The sequence below is a fragment of the Callospermophilus lateralis genome, chromosome 3 (genome assembly GCF_048772815.1).
Source record: "Callospermophilus lateralis isolate mCalLat2 chromosome 3, mCalLat2.hap1, whole genome shotgun sequence".
Classification (NCBI taxonomy): domain Eukaryota; kingdom Metazoa; phylum Chordata; class Mammalia; order Rodentia; family Sciuridae; genus Callospermophilus; species Callospermophilus lateralis.
The window spans coordinates 169,868,463-169,895,437 of record NC_135307.1 but is presented as its reverse complement, the minus strand read 5'-3'; the positions used below and the strand labels follow the sequence as shown (position 1 = coordinate 169,895,437).

Below are 26,975 nucleotides of genomic sequence, written 5' to 3'. Positions count from 1 at the left end.
TTTAGTCTTCTTTAATTTCTTTCAGCAATGCTTTTAGTTTTCGGTATACAAGATTTTCACCTCTTGGGCTGGTGATGTGGCTCAAGTGGTAGCGTGCTCGCCTGGCATGCGCGGGGCGCTGGGTTTGATCCTCAGCACCACATAAAAATAAAATAAAGATGTTGTGTTCACCGAAAACTAAAAAATAAAAATTAAAAAATTCTCTCTCTCTTTATAAAAAAAAAAAAGATTTTCACCTCTTTATTCCCAGGAATTTTATTATTTTGGATATTATAAATAGAATTGTTTCTTTAGTTTTTTTTGATAATGTTATTCAAATTATCTATATGCTTACTAGTTTTTGTCTGCTTCTTTACTAAAAAATGTGTACAGTGCATTTTCATATAAAGAAAAGAGATAAATTCTATTAGAATTCATTAAAATGAGGCTTGATTTGTAATTTCCTTTTTGCTTAACTGAATCTTTCCATTGCATCTGAATATTTTCCCAAAGTAGAACTTGTTACTTCCACTCATAAGAGGGATCAATTATGTTCCAATTTCTTCAATCTGTGGCTCAAACTCTATCTATTCTAGGAAATTCTCAAATTAACTCCCCTTATTGATTACTCCTTTAAATCCCACTAATTATTAATATTTTAGATTATAGTTCTTCATTTTGCATTACTAAATAAATATCTTAAAAATATGTAAGAGAACATGATTAACAATGCTGAACAGTGCTGGAGAAAATGACAAAACCATGTAGCTTATGGCCACTAAGACTAGTCTCAGCCTGCCACTCCACATTGTTCTCTAATCTAATATGTTCATGGTTAGAATCCTAAGCTTCCATGCAGTGGTTGATTCAAACCCTTGCCACACTTTTAAGTTTAACAGTACCACATTCTCTCCATCATTTTCTTTTCTTTTCCCTTTCTTCTTTTTCTTTTTTTGCAGTACTAGGGATTGAATCCAGGGGTACCCAACCACTGAACTACATCCCCAGCCTTTTAATTTTTTATCTTGAGACAGGGTCTAAGTTGCTGAGAGGCTGGTCTTGAACTCGCAATTGCTTGCCTTAGCCTCCAGAATATCTGGGATTACAGACATGCACCACCTCCCTATCATTTTCAACTGTAATTTTTTATTTCACAGGAAATAAAGGAAGACTGCCACATATGCAAACTCTCTCATTCCCAGACTTACTGACTTACATGAGCAATTATTCTCTACAGGTATTCTGTTTAGGACTATATCACTGTATTCCTTAGGTTTGTCTCTTTGAACATACATGATTATTCTTTCTCCACAAATTAGCTGGTTTCAAATCCTCCACAATTAGCTGGTTTCTATCTTTAAAAACAAAAAATAGGGGCTGGGGTTATGGCTCAGTGGTAGAGTGCTCACCTAGCATGCACTAGGCATTGGGCTTGATCCTCAGTACCACATAAATGTAAAATAAAGATGTGTCCACCTAAAACTTAAGAATGAATATATATAAATAAACAGGTTAGTTGGTGGTGTATGCCTGCCTGTAATCCCAGTGACTCAGGAGGTTGAGGTAGGAGGATTGTGAGCTCAAGACCAGCATGAACCAGTATAATGAATTGGACATAACTTTCCTATGTTCATATATGAATATATGATCAGTGTAATTCCATATCATGTACAACCACAGGAATGGGAAGTTATACTTTATGTATGTATGATATATCAAAATATTTTCTACTGTCATGTGTAACTAAAAAGAACAAAAAATTTTAAAAAATAACAATTTTTTTTAAAAACGGCAAATCTTTAAAAAGAAAAAGACCTGCATGGTCAATTTAGTGAGATCCTGTTTCAAAATAAAAATGGGCTGGGCATCCAATCCTCAGTAACACACACACATATACAAACAAAAAACAAACATCAAAATACTTCCTTGATTTTACAGCCTCTGCCCCTCCCCTAAACCTAATAGTTCTTCAGCCAAATTTCTTCAAAGAGATTATATGTCTTGTATCCATTTTCACTCACTAGTCAGGTTTTGCCACATTATAGCTTGCCTTCCTTTATTCCCCTATCCTGAGCTTTTCTAAAAGAGTATGGATACAAACCTAACTGTTCAAGGTGATGGGAAATTTTCAAATCTTACTGGACCTCCCTGGGAGCAGCTGACACAACTGACTCAATCCATTGAAATCATACTTGTGGGGCGCCTCTTTCATGATTTTCCTCTTATCTGCAGCTACGCCTTCCCAGTCTTCAGCTCCAAAAAGCTGTTTCCCCAATATTTTTTAGTTGTAGACAGACACAATACCTTTATTTTATTTATTTATTTTTATGTGGTGCTGAGGATTGAACTCAGTGCCTCACAAGTGTCAGGCAAGCACTCTACCACTGAGCCACAACTCTAGGCCTCCAAAAAGTTCTTTGAAGAATATCATATAAAATTTTATATAGTCTCAGTCTTGGTTTTGAAAATTAGACACTATTAAAAAACTTTAAAAGTAAAAATGCTTAAATAATTATGAGTCAATCAACATGAATCTTTACTGGCCAAATCTATTACCCTTTCAACTGCAGTGTTACCTTTTGTCAATTGTCTCTACATGTACTATTGGTAATGTAGAATATGTAGTGGTTTTTGCGGATAACCAATCATCTGACTACTCAACTAGCTGGACAACAACTGGGAGTTTAAAATCTTCTTGAGGGACACAAGGAGCTTTTTTAAAGGCATGGGTCTTGTCTTGGACACTGCTGATCCCTAATGACTTTAGCTAACAATGATGCAACACTTTCAAAAAACAATTTGAAATCCCTGTGAAAATATATATATATTTTTTTGAAAACAGACAATGATGTAAGTATAGTTGGACCAGGTGCTCATATGGAGGACAAATTAATAAAGACAATTTTCTCCTATAAGAGACTTAACAGTAAATAGGACTGAAGACTGCATAAAGGTGTATTACTGATTAGTAACTCAGAGAAGATTAAAACAATAAGCATATTAACTTTTAGAAAATGTGCCATTATCACATTTAATTTTAAATATTTTAAAATCTGAGGGTAGGACTGGGGTTGTGGCTCAGTGATAGAGAGCTTGCTTAGCATGTGTGAGGTACAGGGTTTAATCCCCAGCACCCCATTAAAAAAAATTAAATAAAAAAATAAAGGTATTGTGTCCATCTACAGCTTACATATATATATGTATGTGTGTGTGTGTGTGTTATATATAAATATATAAAAATATGTGTATATATTCATATATATGAATATTCATATATAACATATATATGAATATATACACATATAAAAAAAATCTTAGGGTAGAAACTTGATTGCTTAACATATTCTGAAGTAACATAAAATTAAAATTACCTAATCAAGTAGCAACAGAAGAGTAAACTAAGGATGAAGACAAATATAGCAGTGCCAAAAACCACAATATATATGTTGAGAGGCAGATTCTGGAATCCAATATTAGGCATCCTGAAGTTGTAATGTGGGAAATCTGAGCTCATGGATAAACTGTAGGGGAAGAAAAGAATGGAAAAGAATTAGGTATAAAGACTAAGAACCAAGATGTATAGAGGCAAAAGTTTTCTAATGCTTGACTTCATTTGAAACAAGTATGACAGACAGACATTCATTCATTGTATCACATATTTACTACATGCTTACTTACCTGGCATTATTCTAGAGAATAGAGATCCTGTGAAAAAGCTCTGCAAGCTGCATTCATTCATTAAGATATTTCACTGAAATAATGCCAATAATCAATAAACACAAAAATGTTCAACCTCAAAGAAGTGCAAAAAGGAAAAAAAAAATCTTGAGAATTTTCAAACTTTAACCTTTGACTTAATAATTCAACTCTTAAATTCCTAATATTTATAATAGTAAAAGTATTAAATAGTAATTATTATAGTAATTAAATAGTATTAAATAGTAATTAAATAGTAATAGTGAAAGTATTAAAAACTCAGACCAAAAGCAGTGGCTTCAGTGACTCAGAACAGAAGGCTAAGGCCAAGAGGATTGAAAGTTTGAGGCCAGCCTCAGCAATTTGGCAGTACCCTAAGCAACTTAATAAGATCCTGTCTGAAAATACAAAATAAAAAGGACTGGGGATGTAGCTCAGTGGTAAAATGCTCCTGGGTTCAATCCCCATTACCAAACAAACAAACCCCAAAACCACAAATAACCACCCAAACAAAACAATATCTGACTTAGATATCTTACAAAGAGATGATTAAGCAATTACATCATATGTTATTACTTTATGGAGTCATTAAAGCTGATGTTTTTAGTTAATTTTAATTCAAGAGAAATAAAAATATGTGGGAAAAATGAAACAAAGGTTGCACATAAAATATGAAACCCATTTTGCAAATACAAGTGTGTGTGTGTGTTTGTGTGTGTGTGTGTGTGTGTGTGTATATATATATATAATATATATATTATGAGTCAATCAACATGAATCTTTACTGGCCAAATCTATTACCCTCTCAACTGCAGTGTTACCTTTTGTCAATTGAGAGAGAGAGAGAGAGAGAGAGAGAGAAAGCCTGAAAGGCAACATATCAAAATACTAACAGTGGCTTAGAATTTTATTCTCTTTTTTTTAAACATCTTTTATCAAGTCAGGCTCTGTACTAATAATTTTACTGGCACTATTTTATTTAATCATCACGTCAAACTTTTCTGGTGGGTACCACAATTATTCCCTGTTTTATACATGAGGAAACTAAAGCTGAGAGTGTTTTGGTCACACAGTCTGGTCAATTATGTAGAGGAGCTTGGGTCCCTCCAACTCCAAAGCCAGTGCTCTCAATCAATTTGCTCTACTACCTTTCTTGTATTACTTTTATAACAAGAAAAGAGCCAATGTTTTTAAAACATTAAAAGGGGACTATTTCTGTAGATTTGCTTGGTAATACTTAATGATCACTACCAAAGTTAAAATTTTATAAATGGAACCTGACTCCTCATTTAGGTGATGAGCTATAGTGATAAAATGACTTATCACACCTTCTCACTAGAACTTCCCTTGTCGTTGATTCCTCGCAGAATAAAAAAACTCCTGCCAAGCCTGCTTATTAAGACAAAAGATGGATAACTGAATTATAACTATGACTATTACCAAAATCAGAACAAAAAAACCTTACCAAGAAAATAAAACTACTTTTATTTATGCATAGAAAATTTAAAATTTTATACACATTTAGTGTTCTTGTTAGTTCTCAGAATTATGTCATATTTACACTGTTGACACCATTGAGATGGTGACTGGCTGTTTTTGAAATGTAAGTCTTATCATTACTTAAAATTTCCAGTCTCTAATATATTTTTTCCCCCTGCCAAAGGCTAGAAAGAGGTTTATTTAGGAAAGTAGATATACATTCAAAGGAGAATATGGGCAATCTCAAGAGAGATGCCTTTGGAGTAAAGCAAGGAATATGTATTTTAGGTAGAATGCAGGCTTTCTTTCTTTACTCCAGAAAGAGAGACAGTAACCTGTTGATATGGTTTGTTAATACTTACAAAGGGTTAGTACTAGGAGCTGAACTAGAGGTGGAGCTAAGGTGGAATTACATGATTTTGTGTTATTTCTCTTGTGACGGTGTATTGCCTCATTTTATAAGGTGCCCCATAATTTTGTGCTAGTTTTTCTTGTGCTTGTGCATTTCCCTTATTTTACAAGGAAGGCCAAGGGTAATGCTGCTTAGAAATTAGAATTGTTCCAGTGTGCTTTCTGCATTTCAATTGCTCATGAGTGTTTCCTTTGAGACCTCTTTTTATCCCAAATTTCTATCTTGCCCTACATCCTACCCAAGGCTTTGATCCCTTATTCTTAAGGGGTGCAGAAGGGGAAAAGTTCAGCTTTTATATCTACTTTAGGCTGATATGAGATGTTGTCCTAACCTACCCAGGAACATAAAGTCTCTTCCTGCCTCATCTAATGGGACAAATAGAGATGGGTCTTAGTTGGAATATATAGGAATCCTTGTCTTGTCATGCTTTTAATATGAATTGTTGTAATCTGGAAAATACAACTTTATTAGGAGGCTAAAAGGCAAGGGCTGATCAGTAAGAGAAGAAGTACAATTACCAGAGGTCCTAATAGTGATAACAGTTAGATGGGGCTAATTAAGTAAGCTTTAATAGTTTTATTTGCTTATACATTTCAAGATATGGATGTTTTTTTAAAAGCACAGTCTGTCAGATCAGACTTAACTAAGCACAAACTTATACTTTAGCAAAGCCTCTTTTTTTGTAGCCATAGATGGACAGAATGCCTTCGTTTATTTTTATGTGGAGCTAAGGATCGAACCCAGTGCCTCACACGTTAGGCAAGTGCTCTGCAACTGAGCTACAGCCTCAGTCCTGCAGAGTCTCTTTTGATAGTTATCAGACACTCATGTGTAAGCACCCTTTCTCTATAAACTTTACTCACTTCTGGTAGGGCTGATGCAAATGCACATTAAGTTACATTTAAAAGGACTAAAGCATTTTTCTTTAAATGCCCATACTGCTCTTTGCTTATACTTTCCTGCCAGGTGTTTAAGACCAAGTTGGTCAAAAATTGACCTTGTTCTTATTTACTATTATGGTCTTACTGACTACACATGACTTCCCTTGGAAGCATCAGGGATACTTTCCCTCTCCAATAACCCTCCTCTTTGCAAAATGTACAATGGTTGGTTTTCAGTTCTCTAGGGTCCTCAGGATACCTAAGTGGGAGGTTGAGTGACTAATCAGAGTCGCAGGGCCCTTAGAGGGGTCCTGTCATTCCTGGGTCCTGGTGGACTATTTGGAGGCCGAGCCAAAATACTGGCTTTTTTCCTTAGCTTTTTTACTTCCTTGGCTTTAGTCTCTGAGTTTTGGACTTTAAACATTCAGCAGGCCAGTCCCACCAGTCTTGAATTGAGAGTAATGGGTTTTAACATTAATGTCTATATTTTTACAGTTACCCCTTTAATTTAATTGGGATCAACACTAGTATTGGGAGTCAGCATTATCTATTATCTGTCTTGTGGGTGATATCTTATTATCTTAAATTAACTCAGGTTGTTTAGTTAGAAGTAGTATTTCTGCAAAACACTAACAGGCAATGTTTACAAGGAAATACAAAATGAAATTAACAAGACAAAAAACATACAGTTTGTATAATAGCTTTGAACCACAGAACATAATTTTTATAATAACATTAATTATAATAACATTAATTCATCTTTGTTATCTATTTAGCACCTATAAAAATCCATAAATTTATCAACTCAATCACATATGAAATCCTTCACAAATTTTGCTTTTTTAAAAAACTTTTACAATCTTTTATAATTTATTCAAACCTTTAGTTTTGCATCATATCCAGTCTCTAATATCTTGAGCCAATAAATCAACAGCTGCAAAGAGTAACTATATCACATAGAATTTCTTCTCCAAGAACTGCCAAATATAAATGATATTAATCAGTTTTAAATCTTTGTCCATTTTTGCTTAAAGTGAGTTTTTACTTAAAATACATATTTCCTTTTTCCTATGCTCAGATCTTCTTAGGAAGGGAAGATGTAGCTAAGGATCATTTTGCCAAATGTACACAGCACATATGCTGCAGAGTTATAAGAAAATTATAGCTGCACAAAACTTAGCTTTCAACTTTACATTGTGGACAAAGCCACACTTGATGACCCCTGCTATAGTCAAGACTTGGATGACTGTACTTTAATCCCTAAAAATGTCACTTCTAGACAAATAGGGTTTGGTAAAATACTTCTCATCTTAGGAAATAATCTGGGCTAGGTTAGCTAACAGAAAGGAAATAGGGCAACAAAGTGGTGTAGTTAAAAAAAGGGACTGTTTGTGTCAGTAAATCTGGATGCTTGTTTTCAGGATGTCGCGGGGTGAATGTCAGTACCTGTCCCAACTATATTTAAATTTTCACCTTTCAATAGGAAAATGCCTATCTTATTAACTTCAAATAATTCTTAGAAGGATAAAATAATAGAATTTGAAGAGTATAAAAATTCTAAGAGGGTTAGACATAGTGGCACACACCTGTAATCCCATACTTGGGAGGCTGAGGCAGGAGGACTTCAAGTTCAAAGTCAGCCTCAGCAACTTAGTGAGACTCTGTCTCAAAATAAAAAAATAAAAAGGGATGAGGATATAACTCAGTGATAAAGTACCCCCAGATTCAATCCTAGTACCAAAAACAAACAAAAACTCGCTAAGACGACAAAAATATTGAGGCTTTAAGATGTGTATGGTGTATGTGTGTATGGGCGCGCATGCATGCATGCATGTTTGAGGAAGGAAGTTACATGTGAAATACAAGGAATAAAGAAATCTCAATAAAGACCAAGCCTCTGGAAAAGATTCCATCAAACCAAGTGCCCTTTTATCAGGGAGTTCTTCCACATACACTACAAAGGTTTGTGTCAAGTGTCAAGTAGTCTACTAACCTGACCTCTAGAGGCAAGAACTGGAAACCAAACCAACAGAAGCCCTCTATTTAGACCAACTTGGGGTGAGCCCTATGCAGTGCTATGAGAATGATACCCTATAGGGGTCCTTGCACTGGATGGTACTATCAAGGAACTCTTGTAGAATTCTGAATGGAGATACAAACATATGAAACATTAGAGGTAGCGCTATCATCAAAGAGAAGAGATATGTGCCTCAGTGATCCTGGGGGCTAGATGGTATATGCTCACAAGTCCATACTACTCAGCATGGAAAGAACTACATATTCATCATTTGAGTAATAATAATGCTTTGCTATTGAGGTCTTATGATGCAAAAAGTTCTTTAGTAATTGCTCCTTGTGGGAGAGAAGAAGAGAAATGGAACTTGTAGAGAATGCACTGTTGTATCTTGGAATTTCTGACTTATTTACACGAAAATCACTTTTTTCCCAGTATAATTCATAGGTTCTGAAATTTGTTGCTTTAATTTCAAATCACCTAATTAATTTATAAAAACAAAACAAATAAATAAATAAATAAATAAGCAAAGGCAAGAAGATCTAAACATTTTATCAGCAATAGGACTTCTCAGCAAGAAGGTTTTAAGACAGACAGATTACATGAGATTTAGATTCGTATATAGACTGGAGTTTAAAACAATATACCACAGCTGCAGCATCCTTTCTCAAAGCATATTTGGTAGTCATAGTCTTCTTAGGTCAGTCAGTTTCTGTTCCCTGGACAATATTACATTACCAGAAGTTAGTATTCTACTTTTACTTTAAAAATGCTTAGAAAGGGAGCCACCAGTAATTAATAATGCTGTATTTTATAGTTTCCTGTTCACAAACCATAAAACTACATCTGTTTCTTATAAAATAAGAAGTGTCCAAGAAAAAAATTAGGAAAAACTACTTTAGACTTTCTTTATATATATATATATATATATATATATATATATATATATATATATATAAATAGATATAAGCCAGGCCCTGAGGTGCATACCTGTAAACCCAGCAACTTGGAAGGCTGAGGCAGGAATATCTATAGTTCAAGGACAGCCTCAGAAACTTAGTGAGAACTTGTCTCAAAATAAGAAATAAAAAGGGCTGGGGGTATGGCTCAGAGCATGCTGGGGTTCAATACACAGTACACAAAAAAAGTTAATAGATAATTTTAAAAAATGCATCCATGACTGGGTGTGATGATGCACACCTATAATTTCAGCTACTAAGGAACAAAAAATAAAAACAAAAATAAATTTTAAAACTAATCATCTTAAAATCAACAAACAAGTGGTGTTTAAGACATTCATAATGTTATGCAACCATTCGCTGTATAGGAGTTCAAAACATTTTCATCACTCCAAGCATAATAAAACTCTACCCAGGGCTGGAGTTGTGGCTCAGTGGTAGAGCACTTGCTTTTGCACATGTGAGGCACTGGGTTCGATCCTCAGCACCACATAAAAATGAATAAGCAAAATAAAGATATTGTGTCCATGTATAACTAAAAAATATTTTAAAAAACCAAACAAAAACAAACCTCTACCCATCAAGTAGTTACTTCTTATATACTCTCTCCCCCTGGCAATCACCAATCTGTTTTCTGATTCTATAGATTTAGCCACTATGGATATTTTGTATATATGGAATCCTAAGTTATAGGACTTTTGTATCTGGTTTCTTTCATTTACCATAATGTTTTTGAAATCTATCCACATTGTAGCATGCATTAATTAGCACTTTATCTTATTTTTATGGGTGAAATGACAGTATTTCATCAGCAGCTGATGAACATTTGTGGTCTTTCAACCTTTAATAGAAAATAGCCAATAAGAACAACAGAGAAAAACTAGAATGAAGGGCAAATAAATAAACAATAGCAAAAAATCCAGAGCCTCAGGAGCATGAGGACTAAAGTAAAAAATTTAACATTTATGTCATTGAATTTCTAGGAAAAGAGAAAATGGGCAGGGCTGACAAAATACTCAAAAGAAATGGCTAAAAAAATTCCCATATTTTGTACAAAGCTATAAATATACAGATTCAAGATACTGAGCAAACTCCAAATAGAATAAACCCAAATAGATCTACATTTAGGTACATCTTACTGAAACTTCTGAAAACTAAAGACAAAGAAAAAACCTGAAACCAGCAAGAGAGGGATGCATGTTAACATTAGAAAGAAAATGATTTGAAAGATAAGAGATTTTTCATGAGAAACAATGAAGGAAAGAAGGAAATTACATGGAACACTTGCCTAGCATGTGTGAAGCTCTTTCTGGATTCAACCCCCAGAACTGTAAAAAATTTAAAAAATAAAAATTAAAAAATAAGAAGAAAATTACATAATTTTTAAGTTTTGAAATAAAAGGGTCATCAACTCAGAATCTTACATTCAGCAAAAATATCCTTCAGGAAATCATAAATCATATAAAGGAAAACAAAGATTATTTGTTGTCAGAAGGCCTACTCTGAAGAATGACTAAATGAAGTTACTTAAATGAACTTATTTTAACAGAAAGGAAATGATAAAAAAAGGATCACTGGAACATCAAGTAGGAAGAAAAACAGCAAGCAAAAATATGGGTAAACACAATAAACTTTTTCAGTTTTCTAAATTCTGTTTGATGGTTGAAGGAAAAATATAGTTGTCTAAATTATTCTAAATGTATGAAGAGGAAATATTGAAGACATTAAAAATAAGACAGGGTAAAGAGATACAAAGGGAGGTAAGACTTTTAGTTTTCACTTAATTGGTAAAATGATGACACCAGAAGACTTCACATATAATAAAATACCTACAGCAATTACTGAAAATACTACACAAACAGATATACTCAAAACACTACAGGAAACTTCAAATGGACTTCAAACAACAATTCAAGTAACAGAGTAATAAGGTACAGAGAGAGCAAACAACACAAAAATCAAAATGACAGACCTAGACTGGCAGAATATGTGGGGTCCCAAGGAAGCTGAGGTAGCAGGCATAAAAATTCAAGGGTAGCCTGGGCAACTTACTGAGATCCTACCTCAACAAAACAAACAACAACAAAAACAAACTCCCCCCACCAACAGGCATAAACCCTAACTTATAAATAGCTACATTAGGTATAAATGGTTTGGGCTGGGGTTGTGGCTCAGTGGTAGTGTGCTTGCTTAGCGCACATGAAGCACTGGGTTTGATCCCTAGCACCACGTAAAAAAATTAAATGAATAAAATAAAGGTATAATTTTTTAAAAAAAATATAAATGGTTTAAATATGCCAATGAAAATGCAAAGATTGGCAGAATGGATTAAAATATGGCCCAACAATATACTGTCTACATGAAACTCACCTCAAAAATAATGATCTAGGTAGGCTGTCAAGAATAAAATACACAATGCAAGTATTAATCAACAGAGTAGGAGTGGCTAGATTAGACTTCAGAACAAATAAAATTATCAGAGACAGAAACATTACATAATGATAAAAGGTTGATGCACCAAGAAGACATAGCAATTATGAATGTGTGAGTACAACAACAGAGCTGCAAAACGTGTAAAGTAAAAACTAAGAATTGAAAGGAGAAATGGACAAATCCACTATTATGCTTGGAGGCTCAAAATCTTCTCTCAACAAAAGCTGGAACAACTAGATAGAAAACTAGCAAGAACAAAGAAAAATTCAACAACATAATTAGCCAATAAGATCTAATGAAAATTTATAGAACATTCCATTGAGCAAGAGCAAAATGCACAATCTTTTCAAGTACCCAAGAAAGTCCACAAGCTCAGCCATAAAATGGATCTCAATAAACTTTAAAAAACTGAAATCATACCAACTATGTTACTACACACATTAGAATAAAACTAGAAAAAAAGAAACCTAATAGGAGAAAATGCCCAAACACTTAGAAACTAATCAACACACTTTTAAATAATCCATGGGTCAAAAAGGTCTCAGGGTAATTAAAAAAAAAAAAAAAAAACTGAATTGATTGGAAATGAAATCAGAACATATCAAAATCTGTGGGACACTGGTAAAGCAATGCTGAGAGGGAAGTTCACAGCACTAAATGTATACATTAGAAGAGAGAAAAATATCTCAAATCAGTAATCTAAATGCTTACTTCAGAACCTAGAAAAAGAGTAAAAAAAAAAAAAAAAATCCAAGTCAAGCAGAAGGAAGTAAATAATAAGGAGGAGAAACTGGCAAAATTTGAACATGGCAACAATAGAGAAAAATCAGTGAAACAAAAAGCTGAGTTTTTTTTTTTTTTTTTTTTTTTTTGAAAAGATCAATGACAAACCTCTGGGAAGAATAACAAAGAAAAGAAAAAAGGGGTTGGGTATAGCACAGGGTTTGGGGTATAGATCAGTGGAAAAGTGCTTGTGTAGCATGCTAGAGCCCTCGGATTTGATCCCCAGCATGGGGGATAGAGAAAGGAGAGAACAGAGAAAACACACAAATTACCAGTATCAAAAATTAAGTAAAAGATGTTACCACAGACTCTGCAGACATCAAAAGGATAATAAAGATATGTACACATATACAGGCATAAATTTAGCAACATAAATAAAACACACAAATTCCTAAAAAAAACTATCACAACTAACCCAATAAAAAGATAATCTGAACAGCTCTACAACTATTAAAGAAATTTAACTCATCATTTAAAAAATTCTTAAGAAACAATGCTCCAGGTCCAGATATTTCACGACCAATTAGGGTTTATTCCAGGGATATAAGGTGGGCTTAATATTTTAAAATCAGTATAATCTACCACATTAAATAGCTAAAGAAGAAAAATCACAGGGTCGTATCAACTGATGCATAAAAAGCATTTCACAAAATTCAACATCCACTTATGATTAAAAATTTGCAGAAATTTAGAAATGGAAGGGAACTTTCTCAACTTGATGAAAAGCACCTATAAAACACTAACACATTTCAACCAGACAACAATAAAAACTGTAAATTATTCTTAATGGTGAAAGACTGAATACTTACCCCCCTAAGACCAGGAACAAGGCAGGATATCTGCTTTCACCACTCTTATTCAACATAGTGCTGGAAGTTCTAGCCAGTGCAATAAAGTAGAAAAGGGAATAAAAGGCATACACATCAGAAAGGAAGAAATTAAACTGCTCCTATTTGCCGACAACATCACTATCCACATAGAAACAAAAAAACCCAAGAACCTATAAAAACAAACAAAAAAATCCTAACAAACCTCCAGAACTAATAAGTGAGTCTAATAAGCTGCAAGATAAAAAAATAAAAATACAAAAATCAATTAACAATGAACATGTGAATACTGAAATTAAAAATACAATGAATTTATACAATTGTTAAAAAAATAAAATAAAAGGACTATATCCAATAAGATATATATGGAACTTCAATGCTGAAAACAATAAAATTTTGATTAAATAAATCAATTAAGATCTAAATAAATGCAGAGGCAAACTGTGTTCATGCATTTGAAGAGTAAAACTATTTTCTCCAAATTGATAAACAGATTTAACATAATTCTGTTTATCAATTTGGATAAACAAAATTCCAGTAAGAAAGACAGGTAAAGAACTAAAATAGCTAAAACAAGTTTTAAAAAGCAATAAGGGAGAAGATTCAGTCTACTCAATTTAATGACAATATAATAATTAAGACTGTGTAAGGATAATATAATAGTATTATATATAATTAATATAATAATATAATAGTATTATAATATAATTAAGACTGGCAAAAGGACAGACACATAGATGAATGGAACAGAACAGAGAATCTAGAAACAGATTATATATTTATGCCTAAATAAATATTGAGAAATGTGGAAAAATAATTCAATGGATAGTCTTTCCAACAACTGGTGTTGAAGCAACAGGACATCCATAGGCAAAATACTGAACCTTGATCATAATCTCACACACACAAAGTAACTCCCCAAGTGGACCATTGTCTTACATACAAAATGTAAAATTATCATACAGTTAGCAAAAAACAGAAAGAAATATTTGAGATCTAGGATTGGGGAAAGCGATCTGATAGCGAAAATGTGTCCATAAAAGGAAAAGAATGATATCATTTTAAAAAAACAAGCTCTTCCTTATGAAAGTCCTTGTTAAAAGGATACCAAAAGAAATAAGATTTTCATAGTGGTGGAGTAGAGGAGGTGGCTTTCCTGGCTGTTCTGTGGAGTGAAACCAAGAAAGCAGACAGGCAGCTTGTCAGTAAGGTGGGTGAACCAAAACTTGGGGGTACTTTACTGGAATTTAAAACTGGACATTCATAGCAGACCAGGAACTTAGGAGGTTGGATATAATAAAATAAGCAAGAATTCCCCGGTGGTATAGCCAGTGCCACAGTTGGGCTGGGATTACCAGCCAGAGCGGTCCCTCCAAGAGCAAAGTGGAGGGATAAGGGAATTAAAGGAACTCATGATATGGGAGGCCAGAGGAGTGTCAGGGTATGGAGCATTTAGACATCAAGGACATTGCCTGGCAAACTTGAAAGACATGCTGTACAATATGCGTGTGCATGGGGGAAAGAAGCCACCATCTCTCCAGGTAGCATTTGGGGGACAAAGGAAGGAACCATTTTGCAGCCGTTTTGTGGGGGCCAGCAGCTGAAGGGGCCAATTCCTGGCAAACCTGAGTTGGCCTGAAATACAGGCCTAGTGAACACACACTGCATGACATAGAGTGTGCTTAAGTGACCAGGAGAAAATCAAATGTGGAGAGAGGTTTCCACAGGAGACAATGGGTAGTGGAAATCCCCTGGCTCTACCCCTCCCCCTCCAATCCAACACTAGCAGGGCTGGCTGAGATGCCTCTGGCTTGGAACCTGGAAGGGCGGGGGGGGGGTGGGAGAGAAGTTCCATACATATCTGCCACAGTCCGGCTGCAGCAAAATAATGTGACGAACAACTTGTGTAGACTGATATAGCAGGAGTGGAAGCCGTTTATTGTAGGACCAGAGCGATATTTATACATTCCACACAGCCTATCTTAATTAGCATAAACTAGATACAGCAGTCAACCAATGAAGAATCTCCAAACTTAATGGCTCACTTTTGTTACTTCACAAACCACTCCCTCTGGCATTTTGCCAGGCGCCATCCTGATTTGTTTACAGACTCTAACATTTCTCTGGCAAAATGCCAGGCGCCATCCTGACTTGTTTACACACTCTAACACATATCTTATTATTTGGAGAGTGAACCCCAGACCAGGAAACCTGGAGTCCAAAGGTGATGTAGGACTAAGAATTGGCAATCCCACCAACAGAGCAGAATCCAAGGAAGATCCCTGGAGTAGTCTTCCAGTGTGGACCAGCAAGTACTGGGTGCTGGAGGTGCACTGATTTAAAATCTCTAGACCAACTGGCATTCTGCGAAGAGCCTGGAGCCTACCTTAGCCTAAAGTTTGCTTCCAGGAATTTGGCCTATGGGATTACCTCACTCCAGTATTCAGAGGGTGGAGCCTCAAGTTCCAGATGACCCCACCTAAAACTGCTGAGAAGCTGAGAATATTATGAAGTGTCCAACGGAAAGAATTTTTAACTTTTCATCAAGATCTTTTAAATTCTTTTTCTCTGTTTAATTGTGATCTTAATGATACATGGACATTTATACATATTCATATTTTCCCCCTCATTTCTAGTATTTTTGAAGTCAGTTTTTTATGGATTAGTGTTTTGTGAACTAGAGGGATTAATTAGTATTTAGTTGTGTTTTATATTCTTTAATTTTTATTTTTAATTAAAAATTTTTTACTTTATTTTTTCTCTTATTTATTGCCCTTGATTCTCTTTTCCTCTGCTAACAGCCAATCTCTATTGTTCTTTCTTTCACTCTTCCTTTAATTTTTTACTTCTTCTTTCCTCCTCCCTCATAACCATCACATCCTATATCACTTCTGTTCTCTCCCTGTCCATTTGAAACTATAAACCCTTTTGCAAACTTGCTGTTTTTATTGTAGGCAATAACTGATCATATCATTTCTGTTTATTGTGATAATTAACATTGTAGACATCATAATAGGAATTATTTGGCTTAATGCTGTATATTGTTGATGTTATTTGTCTCCCTGTAAACAGTGAGACTGGAAACCTTCAGAAACACTATAAGTCTACAGGGTAGAAACTCTACTGCCTCAGATCCATACTATTAGATGGGGAGACACACAAACAACATAAAAAAAACAAGTGAACAAAGTGCCCGAAACAAACCAAGATACTCTAATAACAGAATCCATCGACATTACAGTAGTAGAAATGTCAGAGAAGTCGTTTAGAAAGGACATAGTTAAACTGATCTGTGAAGTAAAGAATGCTATAAGAAATGAAATCAGAAAATACAGGAAGTGAAAAATCACTTCAGTAAAGAGGCAGAAAAAAACCAAGCAGAAATTCTCAAAATGAAGAAAACAATAAACCAAGTTAAAAGTTCAATGAAAAGTATCACCAACAGATTAGACTACTTGGAAGACAGAACATCAGGCAATGAAGACAAAATATATAATTTTGAAAATGGAGTTGATCACAGAGAGATGTTAAGAAACCATGAGCAGAAATTCAAGACTATGGGATAACATGAAAAGACCAAATTTAAGATTTTTGTCAGGATAGATGAAGACATGGAGATACAAACCAAAAAAATGCACAATCTTCTCAATGAGTACTATCAGAAAATTTCTCACACCAAAAGAATGAAATGGAAAATCAAATATAGTAAGAGGCTTGCAGGACCCCAAATGTACAAAATTACAACAGACCCAAACCAAGGCACATTATAACGAAAATGACTAACATACAGAATAAGGATAGAATTTTAAAGGCTATAAGAGAAAAATATCAGATTATGTATAGGGGGAAAGCAATTTGAATCTCAGCTAATTTCTCAACCCAGACCCTCAAAGGTAGGAGGTCCTGGAATAACTTATACATGAAACTCTGAAAGAATATGGATGCCAACCAAGAATCCTATGCCCAGCATAGTTTCAGATTTGAAGATGAAATAAAAATCTTCCATGATAAACAAAAGTTAAAAGAATCTGCAACTAGAAAGCCTTCACTATAGAACATTCAACAAGATATTCCATGAAGATGAAACAGAAATTAAAAAAAAAAAAAGTGAAAGCCAGCAAAGGGAGAAACTACACTAAAGGACTAGTAAATGAAAGAAGAAACTAATTCAAATTAAAAACTAGAAATAAACCCAAATGATGGGGAATCCAAATCATTTCTCAATAAAACCCTTGAGCATTAATGGCCTAAACTCATCAACTCAAAGACAAGGCTGGCAGACTGGATTGAAAAACAAGGCCCAACAATACTATCTCCAAGACATTCACCTCATAGGCAAAAAGACATCCACAGACTAAAGATGAAAGGATGGGAAAAAACAAATTTACATGGAGTACGTAAACAGCAGGGGTTTCTATCCTCATATCAGATAAAGTGGACTTTAAGCCAAGTTAACCAGAAGGGACAAAGAAGGCCATTTCATATTGCTTAAGGAAATTATACAATATTATTATTATTATTATTATTGACATAACAATTGTAAACATGCCTCAAATAATGGAGCATCTACATTCATCAAACAAACCCTTCTCAATTTCAAAAATCAAATAGCCCACAGCACAATAACACTGGGTGACTTTTACATGCCTCTGTCACCACTGGATAGTTCCTCCAAACAAAACTAAAGAAGCTATAGAAGTAAACAGTACTTTGATAAAACATTCAGTACTTAAAGTATTTGCATCAGAAAGAAGCTAGAATAACAATCAAATTATTTTCAAATTATGTAGTAGGAAGGAAAAATAAGAGTAGGAGCAGAAATATATGATTTATATTTCACATAATAATAAAATTATTATCAATGGAAAGGGAGCTATAAATTATAAAAATACAATCAATAATTTGACTTAACAGACATATATAGAATATTTCATACATCAATGACTGAATACATTTTCTTCTCAGCAGCACATGGATCCTTCTCTAATACAGACCATGCTAGATAAACTATCACATATGTTAGCATACAATTTTGTAATATTACCTTAATATATTTTTAGCATCTGTTGGGTTGGGGATATAGCCCAGCTGGTAGAGTACTTGCCTTGCATGCACAAAGGCCCTGGGTTCAATCCCCAGTACCAAAAACCAAAAAAACAAAAAAACAAAACAAAAATAAAAACACCCTAAAAAACATATTTTTAGCATCTGTATGGTTATTTTGATAGCTTCCTTTCCATTGATAATAATTTTTGTGTTACTGTTTTCATGATTAGACTTGATTTTTATCAAATTTTTAGTGTATTATTTCTTCTCTATTTCATATATTTCTGCTGCTACTCTTATTTTTCCTTCCCACTACATAATTTGAAAATAATTTGATTGATATTCTAGCTTTTTTCTGATACAAGTACTTTAAGTTATGAATGTTCTAAGTACTGTTTCATCCAAGAGATCCTGATATTTTAAGCTTTTATTATCACTTAGTTCAAAGCAGTTTTTATTTTACTTTTCTTGGGCTTTCTTCCTTGACCTGAGATATTTATAAGTGTGCCATTTAATTTTGAAATATTTGACAAGTGGGGATGGGGTTCTATATATCTTAATGTGACTGATTTCTAATATAATAAATCATCTAGGAAAATATACACAAAATAAATAGATAGAAAAAAAGAAAGGAAACTGGGTGGTGGTAGTGAGAATCTTTTGTACTGTTCAATTTATATGTTAGCATGAAACTGTCCAAATGAATTGCATTATTTTAAAAAGGAAGAGAAAATAAAACCAAAAAAGGATAAAAAGAAGCTAAGTTTGAAAATAACTTACCTGACAAAGAACTAATATCTATACTTAAAACTCAACATTTAAAAACAAAACAAAACAATTATGGGTTAAACTGTGTCCTAAAAAAAAAAAAGGTGAAGTTACTACTTTAGATTGTGACCTTGTTTCAAAGCAGGATTGTTGTAGATGTAATTAACAAACTGAAATCATACAGAGTAAAGGTAAATCCTTAATTTAATATGACTTGTGTCCTTGGAAGAATAGACACAAAGAAACAGACATGAGAGGAGAATGCTATTTAACTGAAGAATGCAAAGCAGCAATCAGCACAGAACACTGAAGGTTACTGGCCATCATCAATCTAGGAGAGAGAAAATACTCTCTCAGAGCCCTCAGAAGGACCCAACTCTGCCAACATCTTAATTTCAGACTTCTATACCCCAGCACTGTGAGATAATAAATTTTTACTGTTTTAAGCTGCCTAATTTGTGATTATTTGTCATGGTGGAGCTAAGAACTACCGAACAATTCAATTAGGAAATGTGCAAAAAAGACATTTCACCAAAGTGGGCATACATATGATAAATAAGTACCTGAAAATAAGTTTGAAATCAAGATAGGGATTTACTAACCAGGGTTCCAAAAAAAAAAAAAAAAAAGAAAAGAAAAGGCTAGGGATGTGATTTAGTTTAAGTGTCTGTGGGTTCAAACCCTGGAACAAAAAAAAAGGTTAAATTGTACTAAAAATTTCATTTTTGAAAAGGTATACTACTAAATAAAATTTCTATAAGGTATAATTTCAAATATTATGCTAAAATGCAATGCATCTCATTTGCAGCTCTAATGCAATGAGATAATATTACTTTGTCACCATCACTAAGGAAAAAGAAGCAAAGACAAGTGGATATTTAAGAAAGATAAAAAAGATAAAAAGAGAAAGGGGTGAGTCAAAAGTTAGGAAATAATAAAAGTATAAAACAAAGAATAGAAACAAGGTAAAAATCACTCATGATGAAAATAAAATAAATGATTTACGTTTCCTTATTAAGAAAGACTCTAATATTACACACAAATAATATTTAGCTAAAAGCTAGTTTTATTTTTTTGTCTTTATTTATTTTTATTTTTTCTTATATATGTCAGCAAAATGCATTACAATTCTTTTTTTTTAATTTTTATTGTTGGTTGTTCAAAACATTACATATTTCTTGACATATCATATTTCACACTTTGATTCAAGTGGGTTATGAACTTCCATTTTTACCCCGTATACAGATTGCAGAATCACATCGGTTACACATCCACTGATTTACATATTGCCATACTACAGTCTGTTGTATTCTGCTGCCTTTCCTATCCTCTACTATCCCCCCTTCCCTCCCCTCCCCTCCCCTCCCATCTTCTCTCTCTACCCCATCTACTGTAATTAATTTCTCCCCCTTGTTTTTTTTTTTTCCCTTTCCCCTCACTTCCTCTTATATGTAATTTTGTATAACCATGAGGGTCTCCTTCCATTTCCATGCAATTTCCCTTCTCCCTCCCTTTCCCTCCCACCTCTCGTCCCTGTTTAATGTTAATCTTCTTCTCATGCTCTTCGTCCCTACTCAGTTCTTAGTTACTCTCCTTATATCAAAGAAGACATTGGGCATTTGTTTCTTAGGGATTGGCTAGCTTCACTTAGCATAATCTGCTCTAATGCCATCCATTTCCCTGCAAATTCTATGATTTTGTCATTTTTTAATGCAGAGTAATACTCCATTGTGTATAAATGCCACATTTTTTTTATCCATTCATCTATTGAAGGGCATCTAGGTTGGTTCCACAGTCTTGCTATTGTGAATTGTGCTGCTATGAACATCGATGTAGCAGTGTCCCTGTAGTATGCTCTTTTTAGGTCTTTAGGGAATAGACCGAGAAGGGGAATAGCTGGGTCAAATGGTGGTTCCATTCCCAGCTTTCCAAGAAATCTCCATACTGCTTTCCAAATTGGCCACACCAATTTGCAGTCCCACCAGCAATGTACAAGTGTACCCTTTTCCCCACATCCTCGCCAGCACTTGTTGTTTGACTTCATAATGTCTGCCAATCTTACTGGACTGAGATGGTATCTTACGGTGGTTTTGATTTGCATTTCTCTGACTGCTAGAGATGGTGAGCATTTTTTCATGTACTTGTTGATTGATTGTATGTCCTCCTCTGAGAAGTGTCTGTTCAGGTCCATGGCCCATTTGTTGATTGGGTTATTTGTTTTCTTATTGTTTAATTTTTTGAGTTCTTTGTATACTCTGGATATTAGGGCTCTATCTGAAGTGTGAGGAGTAAAGATTTGTTCCCAGGATGTAGGCTCCCTATTTACCTCTCTTATTATTTCTTGTGCTGAGAAAAAACTTTTTAGTTTGAGTAAGTCCCATTTGTTGATTCTAGTTATTAACTCTTGTGCTATGGGTGTCCTATTGAGGAATTTGGAGCCCGACCCCACAGTATGTAGATCGTAGCCAACTTTTTCTTCTATCAGACGCCGTGTCTCTGATTTGATATCAAGCTCCTTGATCCATTTTGAGTTAACTTTTGTGCATGGCAAGAGAAAGGGATTCAGTTTCATTTTGTTGCATATGGATTTCCAGTTTTCCCAGCACCATTTGTTGAAGATGCTATCCTTCCTCCATTGCATGCTTTTAGCCCCTTTATCAAATATAAGATAGTTGTAATTTTGTGGATTGGTTTCTATGTCCTCTATTCTGTACCACTGGTCCACCTGCCTGTTTTGGTACCAGTACCATGCTGTTTTTGTTACTATTGCTCTGTAGTATAGTTTCAAGTCTGGTATCGCTATACCGCCTGATTCACACTTCCTGCTTAGAGTTGTTTTTGCTATTCTGGGTCTTTTATTTTTCCATATGAATTTCATGATTGCTTTATCTATTTCTACAAGAAATGCCGTTGGGATTTTGATTGGCATTGCATTAAACCTACAGAGAACTTTTGGTAGTATCGCCATTTTGATGATGTAAAGGCTAGTTTTAATAAAACATTTTAAATGACTTAGAAAATTTTAAATGGGAATGTTAAAAAAAAAGAGAGCAAAATATGGCAGGCAAATATTACAGAGAGAAAGTAGGAGTGCCAATTTTAAAAAAAGTAGAAGTGAAAACAAAAAATTATATGGAACAATGATATTTATAGTAATAAAGATATCAATCTTCAAATAGAAAGAAAGGATATAAATACCATTCAACAAATAATAAATATACACATAGAGCTTTGTATCTTTACAGAAAGGCAGTTCCTTTTCAAATGAATATAGAACTTTTTTTTTTCTTTTAAAGATAAACTGTTTATTATTCTATAAAGAACATTCCAAAGAATGAAAACTGTATAGGCTACATTCTGAGACCACAATGAAATAAAATTAAATCATCAACAACAACAAACACACAGCAACAAAAAAACTACTTGGATTAACTACTTGGATTCAAAAAAATAATCTTTAAATGACTTTGGTTTCAGTCAAAAAAAAAAAAATCAAAGCAAATCACAGACCACTTAGAAATTAAATCACATTGTAGGGAAAAATCCTTGTACTGAGAGACTAATGCATAGCTTTTAATTCTGCATTAAGTCTAAAAATAATGAAACAAATGAATAGGACTGGGGCTGTAGCTCAATGGTAGAGTGCTTGCCTCACATGTGTGAGGCACTGGGTTCGATCCTCAGTCAGCACCACATAAAAAAATAATAATAAATGAATAAATAAATAGACAAATGTTCCAGCATTGAGTATTATCATTTTTTAATTTAGTCATCTGACAGATGTATATGTAGTGATATCTCATTGTGGTTTTAATTTGCATTTCCCTAATGACTAATGATTTCAAACATATTTTCATGTGTTTATTTACCATATGTATACCCACTTTGGTGAAATATCTTTTGTGTCCATCTACAACTAAAAAAATATTAAAAAATAAAAGAAAAGAAAAAAAAATGAAGAATTCAAATTTAGAAGATAGAAAAAAAACAAAGTAAACAAAATAGAAGAAGGAATTAATAAGGTCAAAATAAAAATAGATGAAAAAAATTAAGGAGCATCGAAATCAACCAATCAATCAACCAGAATATTAATGAGAAAAAGATAAAAACTATTGTTATACTGATATTTTAATTAAAATCTTTTAAAAAATTTAAGTATTAATTTTAAAACCTAGATTAAATAAAACTTATAGGAATATAATTATCCAAACTGTCTCAAGAAGAAACCATGATAACAGAGAAATATCTTCATGCAATAGCCCTAGACCTTGAGGCAATGGAGGTGGAATTCAGTAAATGTGCATAGAGAATTCCTCTGCTATGAAAACTGATCCATAGTGTAGAGGGAAAAATGTTGAAAAAGGTAAGTACAATCCTGAAACCAAAACAAAAACCAAAACTATACACTGAAGTTTATAAATTCAAGGCCTATGACTGAATCTAGCCTACAAATAAATTTAATTTGGCCTATAAAATTTTAAAGAACTAAGACAATGGTTTAAATTTGTGAGATTTAACATAAAATTAGCAATTTCCAGCTTCACAATGAAAAAAAGCCAAAAGATCTGATAACCCTGGGCATTCTTGCATGGCAAAAACTGCTTGGAGCTAAGTGGCCTTTTACCAGGCTGCCATGTTGTTGCACAATTTGGGATAGGTGAGTGGCATTCCTGAAGTCTACAGTGTGGGAATGCCCCTGGGCCTATGTCAACAGGTTCCCGATCATTTCTTAACTTTGAACCAAATGTAGGCTGCCATTTATTGTTCCATTATTTTTGCCATTATTTTTCTCAAAGTAGATAAATACTTCTAACTCTATCTAAATAATAAAAGAAATTGAGTGCTGCATGACTTTATTTTCAAATTCTTGCTTGGTCCCCTGTTAGCACTGAGTTTTGTCTGTGTTTTATGGTTTCTTTCTCTGTTTTTCCTGTACCAGTTTATTAAAAACAACCACTTACATATTTTTAATATCTAAATGGTTTTACATGTTAGGCATGAAACAAAAAAGACCAAAGTTTTCCCAAATCACCATTTGTTCCAGTAATGACATTTATGAAATCCTTTCTCCACTGTCTTAAAATTCTACCTTTTTTCAGAGTTCTTACACATGCCTGGTTCTGTTTCTCAAATTTGGAGACTTTTTTTTTAATACTTATTTTTTAGCTTTAGGTGGACACAATATTTTACTTTTTTGTGGTGCTGAGGATCAAACCCAGTACCTTACACATGCCAGGCAAGTGCGCTACTACTTGAGCCATATCCCCCAGCCCTGAAATTTGGAGACTTTTCCCCTGTTCCTGTCTATTATGACCCACATCAGCATCCTATGCTTTGTTTTAATATAATTCAGCCTATCAATAATCCATGATAGGGTAACATTTCTGATAGTCTTCCTTTTTAATATTTTCAAGCATATTCTTATATAGTCTTTTTTCAATAAGCAAGTTTAAAAATACCCTGCTGGGAAACTGATTGAAAACACATTAAATTAATAGCTTATCTAACTAGGGAGAATAGGTCTTGCTATAGCCTGAATGTTTGTCCCCTCACCTCAAATTCATGTTGAAATATAATTGTCACTGTAATAGTTCTTCTCTCATGAATGGATGAATATAATTATCAATGGAATTGGTTCCTTTTATAAAAGGATAGGTTCTGCTCCCCTTTGCTTCTCTTTCACCCTCTTTCTGTCCTACCACCATGGTATGATGCAGCAAGAAGGCCTTTGCCTTAATCTTGGACTTCTAGCCTCCAGAATTGTGAGACAAATTTCTGTTGATTTAAAATCACTTAGTCTATAATATTCTATTAGAACAGCACAAAATGGACTAAAATAGGTCATTATATCTGGGCATATGATATATCTTTTCATTTATTCTAATCTTATTCCTTTCAATAAACTTGTATAGCTTATTCATACAGGTCTTATACTTTATTTATTCATAGTTATTACATATAGGAGTGGTTTTTTTTTTCCATTATATTTTCTAAATTGGTTCTCCTGGCATATAGAAAAGCTACATTTTTTGCATGTTCATTTTGCAGCCTAACCTTGAAAAAATTTTAGATGCAGTTAATTGCCTGCCGTTTAAATAAATATTAGTAAAGCACCCACAGAACATTTAGTATTTTTTTAATGTTTTGTTTTCATTGTAGTTGGATACAATACCTTTATTTTATTTTTATGTGGTGCTGAGGATGAAACCCAGCACCCTGCACGTGCTAGGTGTGCACTCTACCACTGAGCCACAACTCCAGCCCAAACGCTTAGTATTGAGCAGTCAATATTCCAGAAAAAACCGGTTGTAACCCATGTCAAGGCAATTGAACATGACATTCTATATGATCTTTATACTTACATATTACCTAAAATAATTATAAAAACTATATACCACCAAATAAATTTTTTGTTTGGGGGTACCTGTTTTCTAGCTCATCTTTCTGATAACAAGCAAGCAAGTAGCCTCTCAAGACCCTGCCCAATAGGGAACATGAAGGCACACTATGCTTTAGGAGATGCAATCTTTTCATTTTCTAGCTTAACCAAAGGTAATATCAGTAACAAATTATAAATAAGAAGCTGGACATGGTGCCTTACACCTGTAATCCCAGCTACTCAAGAGGCAGGAAGATTCCAAGTTCAAGGTCAGCCTGGGCAATTTAGGGAGACTGTATCTTAAAGTAAAATTGAGTTGGAAATGTAGCTCAATGATAGACCAGTTTCAAAGCCCAGTACCCCCCACACACACACTAATAATAGTAATAATAATAATAATAACAAGAAGAAGAAGAAGAAGAAGAAGAAGAAAATAAGAAAACCAGGATACATCTCTGTTCTTTTAACCAACTACTATAGAAACCAACTCAGAAGAGACCATTCTGTCAGACCTGTTGCTAATGTTCAGCAATGAGCCACAGTGTAGTCTCCCTCCAGCTATAACACGACCATCTGAGCTGGGTGAATTAGCTCTGGGTCTGTATTAATGGTCAGGAATAGATGTAAAGCTTTTGTAGCTCAGACCATAGCAAACTGCTCTCCACCACATCAGAGGCCAATAAAATTACAAACATGGATTACTAGATAGATGGGGGTAGATTTCAGTAGTAATGAGTATAGAAATTTACTTTAAATATGTGTAAACCCTGGAGGATTTCCAAGAAATTGATAATATAAGCAGCTTTTGATGAGGAAACAAGGAAGCTAGGAAGGTTTCATTGTCTATATTCTTTTGTATCATTTGAATTTTGAATGATATTACTATCATTTCAGAATATGTTTTAAAGTAAAAAAAAACAGTGATATATGTAACCAATATTTGTCCACATATTCTTACAATAGAGACAAGGATATTAAAGAACTTAAACGAAAGTCTGTGCATAGGAAAGTAAAGGATACAATTAAACACACACTTTCTGCCACATCCATTGTGCACCCACCAGTGAATGTCAAATAGGTCCTCCAGAAAGTATCCTTATGACAGGAAAGAAATACTTTTTAAAACTACTTACATCCCTCTACTTAAATTCTAAATTCATAAAAATTATATACTGATTTTATTCTGTTTGTCCCATGTGATTTACCTAAGAGAAAGAGTGTGAAAATTTGAGGCCCAGTATCTCCAACAGATATCCTGCACTAGGAGGTATTGCTCCTGGGTACCTAAGCTGATGCTCCTGGATGACACTAGTGCTGCA

The 26,975-nt window shown here is 34.0% G+C and overlaps 1 protein-coding gene across 1 annotated transcript in view; it reads right to left on the bottom strand.

Moving 5' to 3' along the window:
• The window catches only part of Rnf24 (ring finger protein 24), a 70,509-nt gene that overhangs the window by 18,927 nt on the left and 24,607 nt on the right, over positions 1-26,975 (bottom strand). The window contains exon 2 of the mRNA XM_076851578.2: positions 3,351-3,500. Coding sequence (XP_076707693.1) covers positions 3,351-3,493 — 143 coding nt within the window. The 5' untranslated portion in view covers positions 3,494-3,500. The remainder of the gene's footprint in view (positions 1-3,350; positions 3,501-26,975) is intronic.